The sequence below is a fragment of the Monopterus albus genome, unplaced genomic scaffold, assembly GCF_001952655.1.
Source record: "Monopterus albus unplaced genomic scaffold, M_albus_1.0 scaffold11.1, whole genome shotgun sequence".
Classification (NCBI taxonomy): Eukaryota; Metazoa; Chordata; class Actinopteri; order Synbranchiformes; family Synbranchidae; genus Monopterus; species Monopterus albus.
The window spans coordinates 495,741-507,974 of record NW_018127891.1 but is presented as its reverse complement, the minus strand read 5'-3'; the positions used below and the strand labels follow the sequence as shown (position 1 = coordinate 507,974).

At 40.0% G+C, this 12,234-nt stretch overlaps 1 protein-coding gene across 1 annotated transcript; it reads right to left on the bottom strand.

The window, feature by feature from the left end:
* Positions 1–8,352: 8,352 nt before the first annotated feature.
* LOC109954636 (testis development-related protein) lies at positions 8,353–11,699 on the bottom strand. The gene is made up of 4 exons (XM_020590119.1): positions 11,619–11,699; positions 9,514–9,591; positions 9,150–9,250; positions 8,353–8,915 (listed from the first exon to the last, which is right to left on the bottom strand). The coding sequence occupies exons 1-4, from the start codon at positions 11,697–11,699 to the stop codon at positions 8,558–8,560; spliced, it is 618 nt and encodes a 205-aa protein (XP_020445775.1). The 3' UTR covers positions 8,353–8,557.
* Between the last annotated feature and the right edge of the window lie 535 nt (positions 11,700–12,234).

Here is a 12,234-nt window from a genome sequence, read left to right as displayed (position 1 = left end):
CATCTCAGCTGCTGAGTTATATTTTCTGTCATGTATGATGGCTCATGTTCTACAGGCTCAGCACTCCTCTGAGTAGGTGCCCCTGTTATGTGGAATAAATCAATACAGCAAACACATATAAACATGAATCAAAAGAAAAACACACGTATTGACTATACATGTATTGCCTTGAGGTCATGGGACAATCCTTTAAGCCCTGATCTCTTGTTAGACAGTGTCAAGAGCTCTAGAACACCAACCTATTTACAGCAGAAGGACAAAGATCTAGATAGGTGATCCGATTTCAGCAGAGATGGAGATAGATGATGGGTGGCGGACTGTGAGTTTTTGTGTTTGTGGAGAGTTTGCGTGCCTGTGCCTGTGTGTATTTGCATATGGCTCAGTGGAGAGATTATCCCTAGAGGGGGATACTGTAATAGTCAGGTTGTCTTTTCTAAAGGGGTCCCAAATCTATTCCTACAGAGCCACGAGATTTCAAAGCTGAGCCTGAGCCCGAGCCCGAGGAACCTCCTTAACATGAAGTGTGGGACAGAGGATTGTGGGTATTTAAATAATTTATGTGGCACTGTGTTGGCATGTTAAAAGAAATACCACCACTCTAAACAAATATATTTTTATATTTTTTTATTTGTTTTCACAGGATGTAATGGGATTAAAACCTGTTAATTTTCATTTTAAATCAATTAAATATTATTGTTGTGAATAATTTTAAGCTTCATACTTTCAAAATAACATTTGAAGATTAATCATCCTGTTTCTGAAAACCAAACAACAGGAATTTAGTAAAAATGAAAAAAGCTTCAGTTTGCTTTTTAAACCTTCTTTCACAGGCGTCTGGACTCAAGGAATAACAAGGCCACAGGCTGCAAGACAGAGGTCACAATAACCCTGCAGAGAGTTAGGCTTACTTTCAAATCAAAGTCACCTCCTTCTTATCTCTTCAGACTTACTGCAAACAGTGGAGATTAACACTGCTGACTGCTTTGGCTTCATGTTTGTTTTGGGGATCTTCTGCTTTGAGCTGATAAACCTATCAGAGTGTTGTCTGGTGCAAACTTACTGCTAATCGCTCATGCTCTTTCCCCCTGAAAAGGACCTTTGTGCAAAATTCTGAAATCTACAGCCATTTAAATCTGACCACAGTACTTCTGGGATATTAGTTTAATTACTGTAAACAAGATGGACCATCTTAGAGGAGTAGCCTCTGAGGATGTGCCCCTGGGTTGAACCTTCTAGAAATAAAGGTTTACAGCACAAATGGGTATCATCAAGTGAAATGCAATTAATTTTTGAATGAAAACCAAATAACTTAATAGATAAAACAAACTTCAGTAAGATTAGTCTAAGAGCTAATTAAAGGAACCCATCAGTCTTCTTCTCCTCAGCCTTGGTGCAAAACTACATTTCTTTACAAACAAAATAGAGACTCAAAATTAAAAATGTTTGTCCTGGCTTGCTGTGACTATTGGTCAGAAACTTCACAGGATATCTCTGTAGAAGGATGAGATGTCAGTGATTATCACCACTATTTCAGTAATATCACAGACCTACTGTATCCACATCTTTTAATGTTATTTACATTTGTACTGGATAAAAACTGTAGGAACTGTAGGCTTGTCTGATATTCCTGACTCACACAAACAGACAGTTGGTGTCTTGTTTGTTTTGAGAATCTTTTTCCTGTAGCCTGGTCTTTAGCTGATAAAACATGGACCAATCTGAGCTGAGATTAGCTGACAAACTTTAAAAAGTTAACAGCATTCTGTTTTTTGGCCCTAAACGCTACGGCTATGGCCTTATAAGGCTATCCAGTCTGGATGGACCCTCTTAAAACATTCTGGATATAAAAGGTTTGGGTGAATGCTTTCCTCTGACAGTTTCCACGTCCTTGCCTGGAGCAGGTGTGACAGTTGTATATGAAATGACAGTATGGGTGTGTGTGTGTGTGTGTACATCTTTGCTCCCGCAGGTTGGTTTTCCAGATGGGACTGCTGCTGGAGCATATGAGTCACTGCGTCTGTTGAAATGCCCACCACAACCTAGTCATACCTGAGTGCTACCAGACATGTCTGACTGGGGGGCTTTCGTGTTCAAACTCAAATACTACCTTCCTGTTTGCTTCTGCGGCCTCTGTTCTGGACTTTTCCATGTAGTCTTTGTTCCGACCAACTTCGGAGCTCAGATGTTACAGATAAAACACCTTGTACTGTAATCTGTGCCATAGAGTATGCCACAGTCTGGTCATTCCAATTGCATAATTTATGATTTTTGTTGGCTAAGAAGAGTCACAAAAGAGCAGAGGATGGAAATACAACATCATCTTACAACATAATCACACAGTAGTTTGACCCAAAGTCATCATATTGCCTTTGTCATTCAAATAGTCCCACTGACCTCATGAAATGTTTTTCTTCAGCATACCTTGTGACAAAGAAATGAGTTTTTTAGATAACCTAGTTTCCTTCAGAGGGCCAAGAGAGCACACAAGGATAACACAAATCTAATTTTAATTATCTTTTTATGCTTCAGCTTGTCTAAAGCTTGCACTTAACTTGAAAAATGTTATCTAATCCTAGCCTCTACATCTCTACAGCATTACCTTGTGTGTGTATTATTGCCATACATCAAGCCGTGTGATCACAAAAGTAATCGCAGCATGACACAAAAGACAATTGTAGAAATAAACAAAATTTAACTTATCTTTTCTAACCATCTCTGGTCCAGACAGTCCACCAGAAAGAAAGGTAATGTGGGCTATGTGCAGCAGCTAACACGGGTATGTACAACTTTATGGGCTGCTTGTGTTTGAAGTAATTACAGTGTGTGGAGCAGAGCCCAGGGCAAGGTGTGAAGCAGTTCAGTCATCGCTCATCAACAGAAACAAAGAAAGTCTGAATGAGGTGTTTGTGTAGGAAGGGGGTGGGAAAATGTTTGTGCTGCACCGAGAGCCAAAAGTGAACCAAAAGGCAACGACCACTGGGAGAGGGAGACAGGATGAGGTACACACCTGTTTGAAAAGAGTTCAAATGACAAAAGAGTTCAACACTTGGTGGGCAGTGTCTGAGCAAATAGAGTGAAAACAGTACTAGTGTTAGTACTCTGATCCCCAACTCCTCCTGATAAATATTAAAGTGGCCTTGACACTGAATCCAAAAATTGTGTGTGTAAGAAGGGGAAGAATATGTTGCTTTTTCAACTGCCAAAGAAACGTAATGTAACGGGAGTGAGGGAGACATCAGCTTGTACACAGACACACAATCCTGGAAAGAGGTCTAATCAGGCAGATTAAGTGAAAACGCCTGTTGGGGGGGTACCAGGGGTGATAAAGACCAACGCACTACACAAAACAAAGACCAACTATAAATTCAGTTTGTCCTGATAAGTGATTTGTTACAACAGTGGATAAGATAGTCATTAGTTTTTATTTGTATATCCCATTATCAGTAAAAACATTATGATTTAATGCTCCACAAAAATCAGGCCAAATATTTGTATATCCCATTATCAGTAAAAATATTATGGCCCGCACAATGATTTGATGCTCCACAAAATTCAGGCCAAGCTACCACATCAGTGGCACGTGAGCATTAAGGCTTCATCTGATAAGTGGAGCTTCTACTCTGACCTGACACATACTGTATATACAGTATATATATAGGCTCCTTCCAACTGATGTCAGGTGTGATGCCACACCCAGCCGATCAGCACAAACACACACGCACACACACACACACACACACACACACACAACATTACACTACAAAACCATAAACACACATCTACATAAAAAAAACTGCCAAATCCTTTGCAACTTGGTCAAATAAATCCTTTTTAGGTCAACACCTACAGGTATGCAGTAGCGCAAAATGTTTCTTTCAGTCCATTCACAACTTTAGTGACCACTATATAGACCCTGATAAAGATCATATCCTATACACAGATCAAACTGATAAACATAGCACAATATCGCAAATTTGCCTCAGGGAGGTTTGATAAGGAGATACTCTCAGAAAGTGCAACAGAGGAGGGATCCCTCTCCTAGGACACGCAGATATGCAAACTATAGACAACTGCCAAACTACTGTATGGACTGTATACAAAGTATAACAGCAATCTCCATTTGTTTGATTTGTTGCAAATAGATTCAAAGCAAACTTAACATGATTATTCCTTTCAGTTGTACCAAAGCTGTAACACTATATATGGTTCTTTTTAAATTAATCAATACTGGAGCACTGGGGCAGAGCAGCACCTGGCGGGACTCCCCATAATGCCAATATTTTACAATATTAACAATAAGTTTTAGGTGTTTTGTGAACGAGTTTGTTGTAGTAATGAACCTACAGATATTTATCATCCAGCGCTGTAGTTTCTTTCACCTCTCCTTAGTGTTTTTCAGCTCCTTGTTTTGGTTTTGCACCTTGCAACGTTTTGGTTCACTTTCACACTCTTGTTTTCAGTCACAGTCAACAGCTGTTTTGAGTGAAAGCGTTCTACAAATCCACTGCACACGACATGCTCGACACTGGACAGCAGACAAACAAAGTTAGCATTCAGCTGATGAACACAGTGGAGTATTTTACAGCTAAAGAACCAGACAGAGGCTAAAACAGAGCCAGAGGGATTTATCAGAATGACATAAGCATCACTTCATATAAAGACTAATCTTGCTCTGTGTGTGCAAACAGGAAACTGTTAGATAACATTCACCATACATTAACACTATATGTTGTTTTTACTGCTTATTATGCTGCCCCCTAGTGGCCCAAACATCAATTAGAATAATGCTATTTTTGTCTGCCTAAAAAGTTGTGTACAATATTTATATCAATCTATAGTACAACTACTGACTTGACAGTTTATCCAGAGAGCAGTACATGTATGTGAGATATGTTTGAGAATACTCCAATTTAATCTCTGCTCATAAACCAAGCAAAAAACATTTTTCCTTTTGATGACAGAGACACATTTTAGTCCACTTGTGCCTCTCTGCATTCCCACTACTGTCTCCCACTGCACAAACTACCAACCATCATGGTTCGGTTCCTGATGCTTTCATGCCCTATAAACTACCTCAGAGCTCCCCCCAGGCATCACATATTCAGCAGCATTCAGCAGATCTCACCCAAACAGGCCACTCTCCTGATGCTAAAAAAGAAAAGTACTTCCTCGTCTAATATATTTTTTTTGGGCTTGTTTTTATGGTTTGTGACACTGGATGAACTACATCACTACATCAATATGTCCAATAGCTGAACCTCTCACTGACCTGTGAGTAGGGGAAAGAGCTGTTCTGACTCAAACTGAGGCCGACGATTGTGGAAGTCTGGGCACAACTCCTGAGCACCATGGGATCCACAATGACAGCCTAACATCTGAAGTTTTAATAGAATAGTTGAGGCTTGTCATCTTAAAAAAATGAAGTAAAATGAAGAAACAAACAAGCAAAAAAAAAAAAAAAAAAGACCATGAACCCAAGTTTGGGTGTATTTGTTCATGTAGTCTTTTTTTATTAAGGTGCACTGCCAAATTCAAATGGAAATGTCAACAAAGGCTCCTAAATTAAAAAGGAAGCAGTGTTTTATCTGAGGAAGCATTGCACAGCCAGGGAGGAAATGCATGTACAGTTTATTGAGGGTAAAAAAAGAAAAGAAAAGAAGAAAAGGTAATCACAGAGGAAATGAAAGGTGTTTTTCCACCGGGAGTATGACCAGATTTTTGGCTCTGTTATAAAATATGGGTTTGGTGTGCATGTCATAGAGATGAGAGAAGTAAAACAACACAGAAGAACAGAGGAGACAAGGGCTTCACACTTAAAAGGTAAAGGCTGCCCCCTGCTGGTTAGAGGAACCAAAAACATCCTGTTGCATTTTGTTTATTTGGTTAGAATTAAAATGTTGGAATAAATAGCACCTTTACACCCCAGACAGAATGGGATGAGAGGTCCAAACCTTCCAGACTAAACCAATGTCAAACAAACTTAATGACCTCCAACACATGTCAAAATAGAGTAGCTTCAAGATAACAAAAAAAACTGGTCTCAGAGGCCACTCCAGCTTCTCTCCTGCATAAAGCAACAACACAATCCATCTAAAAACCATATGAAAAAAGTAGAGCCTTGTGTAAAAACATACCACTGCTTTGAAAATGAAAATACATTCACTCACTCAACTTTATCAGATCTTTTAGTGCAATAGTCTTTATTATATCATATCAGAAAACAAACCAGGAGAGTAAAACATACAACACAAAACCAAACTCTGAGAGAAAATAGTATTTAAAGCCTCTTTTCTTTCATGCCACCAAATTAGGAATGTCACAAACTCACACGTTGTAGCCAGTTAAGTCAGTCAGTCACGTCAGCACACCTGACACTACCTCAACACACACATTCATATTTTACATATTTAATTTAATTGTGCAGCACATTTTCCATTCCTGGTGTCTGAGGCATTTTTTATACTGCACTGCCAAATCTTTTAACAGCAGTCTCCTGCCCTCTGAACAGGTTAAGTGAGATAATCCTCAACTAATTCAGATATCACTGCCTTTAATCTCTTAATCCAGTTTTGGCTACACAACGAATTAGATCAGGTTTGGTGACAGGTGTGGTGGCCCTGTAAAGGAGAGGTTTGGGCCAAGTTATTGATATGATAGAGGTAGGTCTAACAGAACAGATTTATTATTTGCAGGTTGGTCTTTAAATAATACTGGCGTGCCAATATATACGTGAGAATAGGTTTTAGTCGCTGTCTCCACACAAACCCTAAGTTTTTCCACCCTGAATGTGACTGCACTGTAAAAATTAAGTATAAAATACACAGCCCTTGTTTTGCTGCAAAGCTCGTATCATCCCAAATTACAGTCTACTGAAGACAAATTTTCCTCTTTTGTGCCCCAGGATAGTTGTTTCTTACAGAGCTGTGGTGGAGGGCTATGTTTTAATAGTTGCTTGTTACCAGTTATTCACCTGCTTTTTACTCAGGTAAACGATAATCAGTATTGTCAGCTTATTGTGATAGGCCTGTGCTCCTGGGAGATAAGTTGGCACACACTAGCATATGTTTCTATAAAGCTGAATCAATGTCACTGTTGCTTTGTAGGGGAACTGAGCTGCAGTCTGTCATCACTGCACCTTTTTGGGAACATTACACAAACATGACTTTGGTCTGGCTGACTGATAAATAACAACACGTTATGGATCTATGTGCACTCTCCTCCTTGTCAGCCACTGTTAGCTCGACTAATGATGTCACAGCAGAGTTTCTCTCACAGCACCTGTGGAAATGGGCTCCATGTGCATGTAACTCTCTCAGCTTTACAAACATGTATTTATGTACATTTTGACCACAGTTAGTTGCAGCTTGGTCCTTTCAGGGTCTTTGTGGTAAAATATGTGTAGCGTCACTTGTTTCTTTCAAAACACCCTGGATATAGGCTACAATGCACAGATGACTGAGGCAGGAAACACTGAAGAAAAAGCTGGAGTGAGTCTGTCCCACATGCACAAACATAATCCAGACACAGGAGCAGGTTTTACTGGTGTCACCAAACCACAAACTGCAAAAACTATTCCAGCTATGAAACATGTAAACTAAGTTAAATCCGTGCAAAGCTTGAGAAATAAACACTAGTATACAAACCTACATGCGACTACTAGAACCTCACCATCCCTCCGCCACAGATCAGCAAGGAGCTACTATCCTGGTAAATAAAACAGGGAAGTTTGTTTATCGTTACAATATAACTCATAAAGATGCTGACTCAGATTAGTTTAGTGGGACAGCTGAAGCTTCATTTGAGCCCCAGTCAAAGTTTGGTGTGCATTTTTACACAAAACAAGGGCTAATTCGTCCCTAATCTTTTACACCGTGGACACATGCTGTATGGATCCTTCAGGGTCAGTGTGGAGAGTAGGGAAAATTATATTTTAACATCTATTCTCACGTAGCCTACATGCACCTAAATATTGCTTTAGGACCAACTTGAAAAATCTCAAACCTATCAAAGCTATCCTGTAAATAATAAAACTGATGAATATATCCCTAGCATACTGTTCACTTGTTATACTGCTGGCTGCAAAGTGTTCTAGTGAAAAGACAGCTATTAGCTCTGTGGACAGATTTGCGTACTATCCATCTCCTTTCCAAGGAGTAATAAAATAAATCTTCAATTAGCTTTATTTCCTTTGTGAAGCTAAAGTTTCTCACTTTTATGTCTTTGTGTGTCAGCTTTGTGTCTAAATGTGCAGACTGGGTTACTGGTCATTCTAAAGTACCAATGCCATCATCAAAGTTACAATTTATTTTTGTTCTTGAAAAAAAAGCCCTAAAACATTTTTGTCATGTGGTTGTAAAAAGCCTTTTTTGGGAGATGGTGCATTAGTCATATAGTTTATAATGAGACAAAAGGAGGGTTTTACAACAGCTGTACATTTTAGCTACAGGACTTCCTGTGTAAAATATATGATCCTCCTGTACTTCCACTACACCCCTACATTAAAGCCCTACCCAGCCCCACCAGCCATATTTTGTTAGTTTTCTTCCTTCGTGAACAGCTAGTTGGTCTTGGTCGTGCTCTTAGTCTTCAGCTCTGCCAGCTTGCTGGTGACAAAGTTCCATTTGAAGGATGAGTCCTCGCTGCCTCCTCCCAGAGAGATGTATTTGGAGAAGCTGTTGTTGCTCCTTCCTCCATCTCCTTCACTCTCCTCTCCCTCAGTGATCTGACCATCCTGGCTCTCCTCTCCTCCTGCTTCTGTCACCCCCTCCTCACCCTGCCCTGCTGTCGCCCTGTTCGCTGCAGAAGCGGCTGCAGCTTCTGCCTGCTTCTTGACAGCCCAGTTGGCCGCAAAACTATCCCAGAATCCTGTGCGCCTGGTGGGTCGTGCAGACTCTTCCGGCTTTACGGCAAGTGGACTGAGAATTCAGAGGAAGCAGTGTAATTAGATTTGAGAGTTGAGTAATTGGGATTTGGTGCAGTAATGCTCTGAATGCATCTTACACACAGAAGCTATAAAAATGTCTCATAATCTCACAAACCAGTCCCATTTTACCTGCAGAAACCTCACAGATAGTACAAGATGTGCAGATGACATGCAACCAGAAAGAAAAGAAAAGAGCTGTCAACAAAAAAGAAAGATTTCTACTCACTGGTCAGCACTGGTTTCAGTCTCCTCTAGAAGCTGATGTTCATCATCCTTACTGAAGAGAGATGATAGTCTGTTCCAGCTTTTAGCCCCAGCACCCTGCACCTGCACACACAACCAACCCCACACAGAGGGACAAAAGCCAAATTAGGTGTTTTTAGTGACTCAGTTGAACATCAATCCTCTGATTTTACACACACTCCTTTTTATTTTACAGCACTGAAGCTGTTAGGCAACTTACCTGACTAAAATCTAGCAGTATATAGCTTTATGGCCAGATTATAAACTGTGTTTGTCTGTTCACCTAAATACTTTTTGGAAGATAAAATGTCCCAGAACTCAAGCAAGTGCTGTCAGTGTTCACATACTTTCTTGGCCAGTTGGGAGACGGCATTGGGCCCCTCGTCCTCCAGCACTGGACCCATGTCATTCTCCACCTCTGCAGCCTGCAACAGCAGAAAAGAAGAAGATAAAAATGTATGCAACATCAGTGTCCCGCATTTAGTTACAATATACTATTAACTGCAGATGCACATGCTTTGTGCACATTAAATGCCATCTAGTGCATAAAATGGATATTACAATATAGACTAAATATGTTAATATACTATAGGAGACAGATAAACATATTTACAAAATCTTTTGGAACCTCATTTGTTGGAACCCTTTTAAAAACATCTTCTACATGAAATATTTCTTTAGCATTTTGAGAATGTTGTAATGATTTAATTGTGATTTATGCCTTTACCAATGTACAGTCAACAGTCCTAGTGACATGAGGAAAGATCATAGTAATACACGTTAGTTGTCTCAGTTCACAGTGCAGAGCAATGTTGATTGAAACTGGAGCAAGGACAACCCTGCACATCCATCTGGATGGAAACTCTGTCTTCCGACACACACAGTACTCCCTGGTCCCCCTATAGAGAAACTGTCAGCTGGCGGGTCTGCGAGGCCCAGGATATCTGGCTATCCCTGTCAGTCAGTCAGTGGAATGCCAGCTAATCTGTTTGCTCAGCTCCTGTGCAGGATTGAGTTTCTCAGCACACTGGAGACCTGCGTCAGTGCAACATGGGTGTATTTAGCTGGTACCAAACCCTGATTACAATAAGACCGTGCAAACCAGTGGTAGAAGAAGTACTCAGATGCTTCACCTAAGTAAAAGTACCAGTACAACAATGTTATTGTTATTTTTGATGCAATGAGTAAGTTTCTTTTTACTGCTAGTTTAGGTGGAGCTAGTTTTATCAACTTCATACACAGTTAGATAGTTTAGCCCCATGGCTCCTAAGCTGGGGATCAGCCCCTCCCAAAGGGCCACAAGATAAATGTCAGAGGTCATGGGGTGAGTAACAGGGTAGGAAAGAATTAAAAATAAAGTCCTGCTATACAATTTTGCCTTCATTTATTGGACTTTCTGTACTTTTACTCTTCTTTTGTTGAAATATTAGATACCTTTCCTCTTTAGGACTGAAACAATTGTTTAACTGAAACCATCTAAGAGTTTTAGAGAGGAAATCATTGGTGGAACTGCTAACAAATCACAGACATCTGAATCATGACAAGCAGCTTCACATGAGGAGTCACAAGACAAACATGCTGGGAACCACTGGTTTGACCTTTAATGACTATGTTTAACACTTTAATAAAATGGACATATTCTTCATATAGTGTGTGGCCTCAAATTTCAATCTGAAGTAATCTGGTGTAAAGTAACTAAATACTTATCCTCATGTACTGTCCTTAAGGACAGTTTTGAAATTAATGTTTTCTTGAGTATTTCCATTTTCAGCTACTTCATACTTTGACTTCACTACATTTCAGAGGCAAATAAAATTTTTACACCCCTACATGTATTTGATAACTTTAGTTTCTCTCAGAATCACATTGATACAATAAAACACAGTATAATCATATGACTTTATTGATTGTTAGTGGAAACTCACAGGCTATCAAGCAGTATTGTAAAGTACTTCAAGTTATAATTATTAGTTTTAAAACATAAAATCACCATCAAGATTCCATATAAAGTATTTAATTCTTTCAGCCACTGATAAAATTATTGCATATGACTCATAATGTTGCCTTGCTGTATATTATTTAAGTTACAAGCTGCATTACTGCTACTACTAGACTCCATTACAACACTGGAGACTGTGGGGTTCAGGTAGATCTGTACACCAACATAAACAAGCACCATTTTATCACTCAGTGGCTCATTTGGCAGAATAAACTACCACGGTACTAAAGAAGGAGGATGTGTAGGCCTAACTTCTGCATTAAAGTTCCCTTTACACAGAAAACACTACAGCATAGCAAGCCGACCCTGTGATGAATAAAAAATGATCAGCAAAGTAAAACCTGGCGATGACTTTCTGACATCAGTGCCAACCAGCAACTTTTTAATACTTCACCATATGAATATGATTCACTCTGAACATAACAAAGAGGGAGAAAGGTATAAATTCTGTACCTCTTCAACAGTTTCCTCCTCATACTCAGGGTTAAGGGTCTTCAGCACTTTGCTCTTATAAACCTTCCACACAGGATTCATACTTGCTCAAACAGAAGCTCAACTCTCAGGGCAAGACCTGTGAAGACCTCTCTGTGTGTCTATGGTCCACCTCCACCAAGCTTCCACTTCTGGCTTCCGCTTTCAGTTGGGCCAGCTCTGACCCGTTTCCATGCGTAAAGCTCTCAGTAGTTCAGTAGCTCTGGGAACCTGTTCAGCACTGAGGCCTGTGCTGTGTTTCTCTGTTTCTGTCAAGCTAACAGGGCTTACGGCAGCTTCTTCCCCACAGAGAGACTAAACAGGTAAAGCGAGGAAGCTGCGCTGTTTGGACACACAAACACACACTCACATTCAATGTCACGATTCTGCCGGTGTTACCTGGAAACAGGTGTAGATTTCCTCATTCATATTTCAGAAGGTCTCTTTTCCAGAGCCTGAGGTCCATTATCAGCTAGCCTTGGCAGACAGACTCCTGTATCCCTGATGCACATATGAACACATACATGCACCATGTTGCCTCTGCTTAGAAATCAGGCTTTGGTCATTTTAAATTCACAGGAGCTCCACACTTTGAGTA

Coding starts and splice junctions, on each gene's coding strand:
- LOC109954636 (XM_020590119.1), bottom strand. CDS start 11,699: ATGAATCCTGTGTGGAAGGTTTATAAGAGCAAAGTGCTGAAGACCCTT. Junction 9,592..11,618: donor AGGAGGAAACTGTTGAAGAG/GTACAGAATTTA, acceptor CTGCTGTTGCAG/GCTGCAGAGGTGGAGAATGA. Junction 9,251..9,513: donor TCTCCCAACTGGCCAAGAAA/GTATGTGAACAC, acceptor TTGTGTGTGCAG/GTGCAGGGTGCTGGGGCTAA.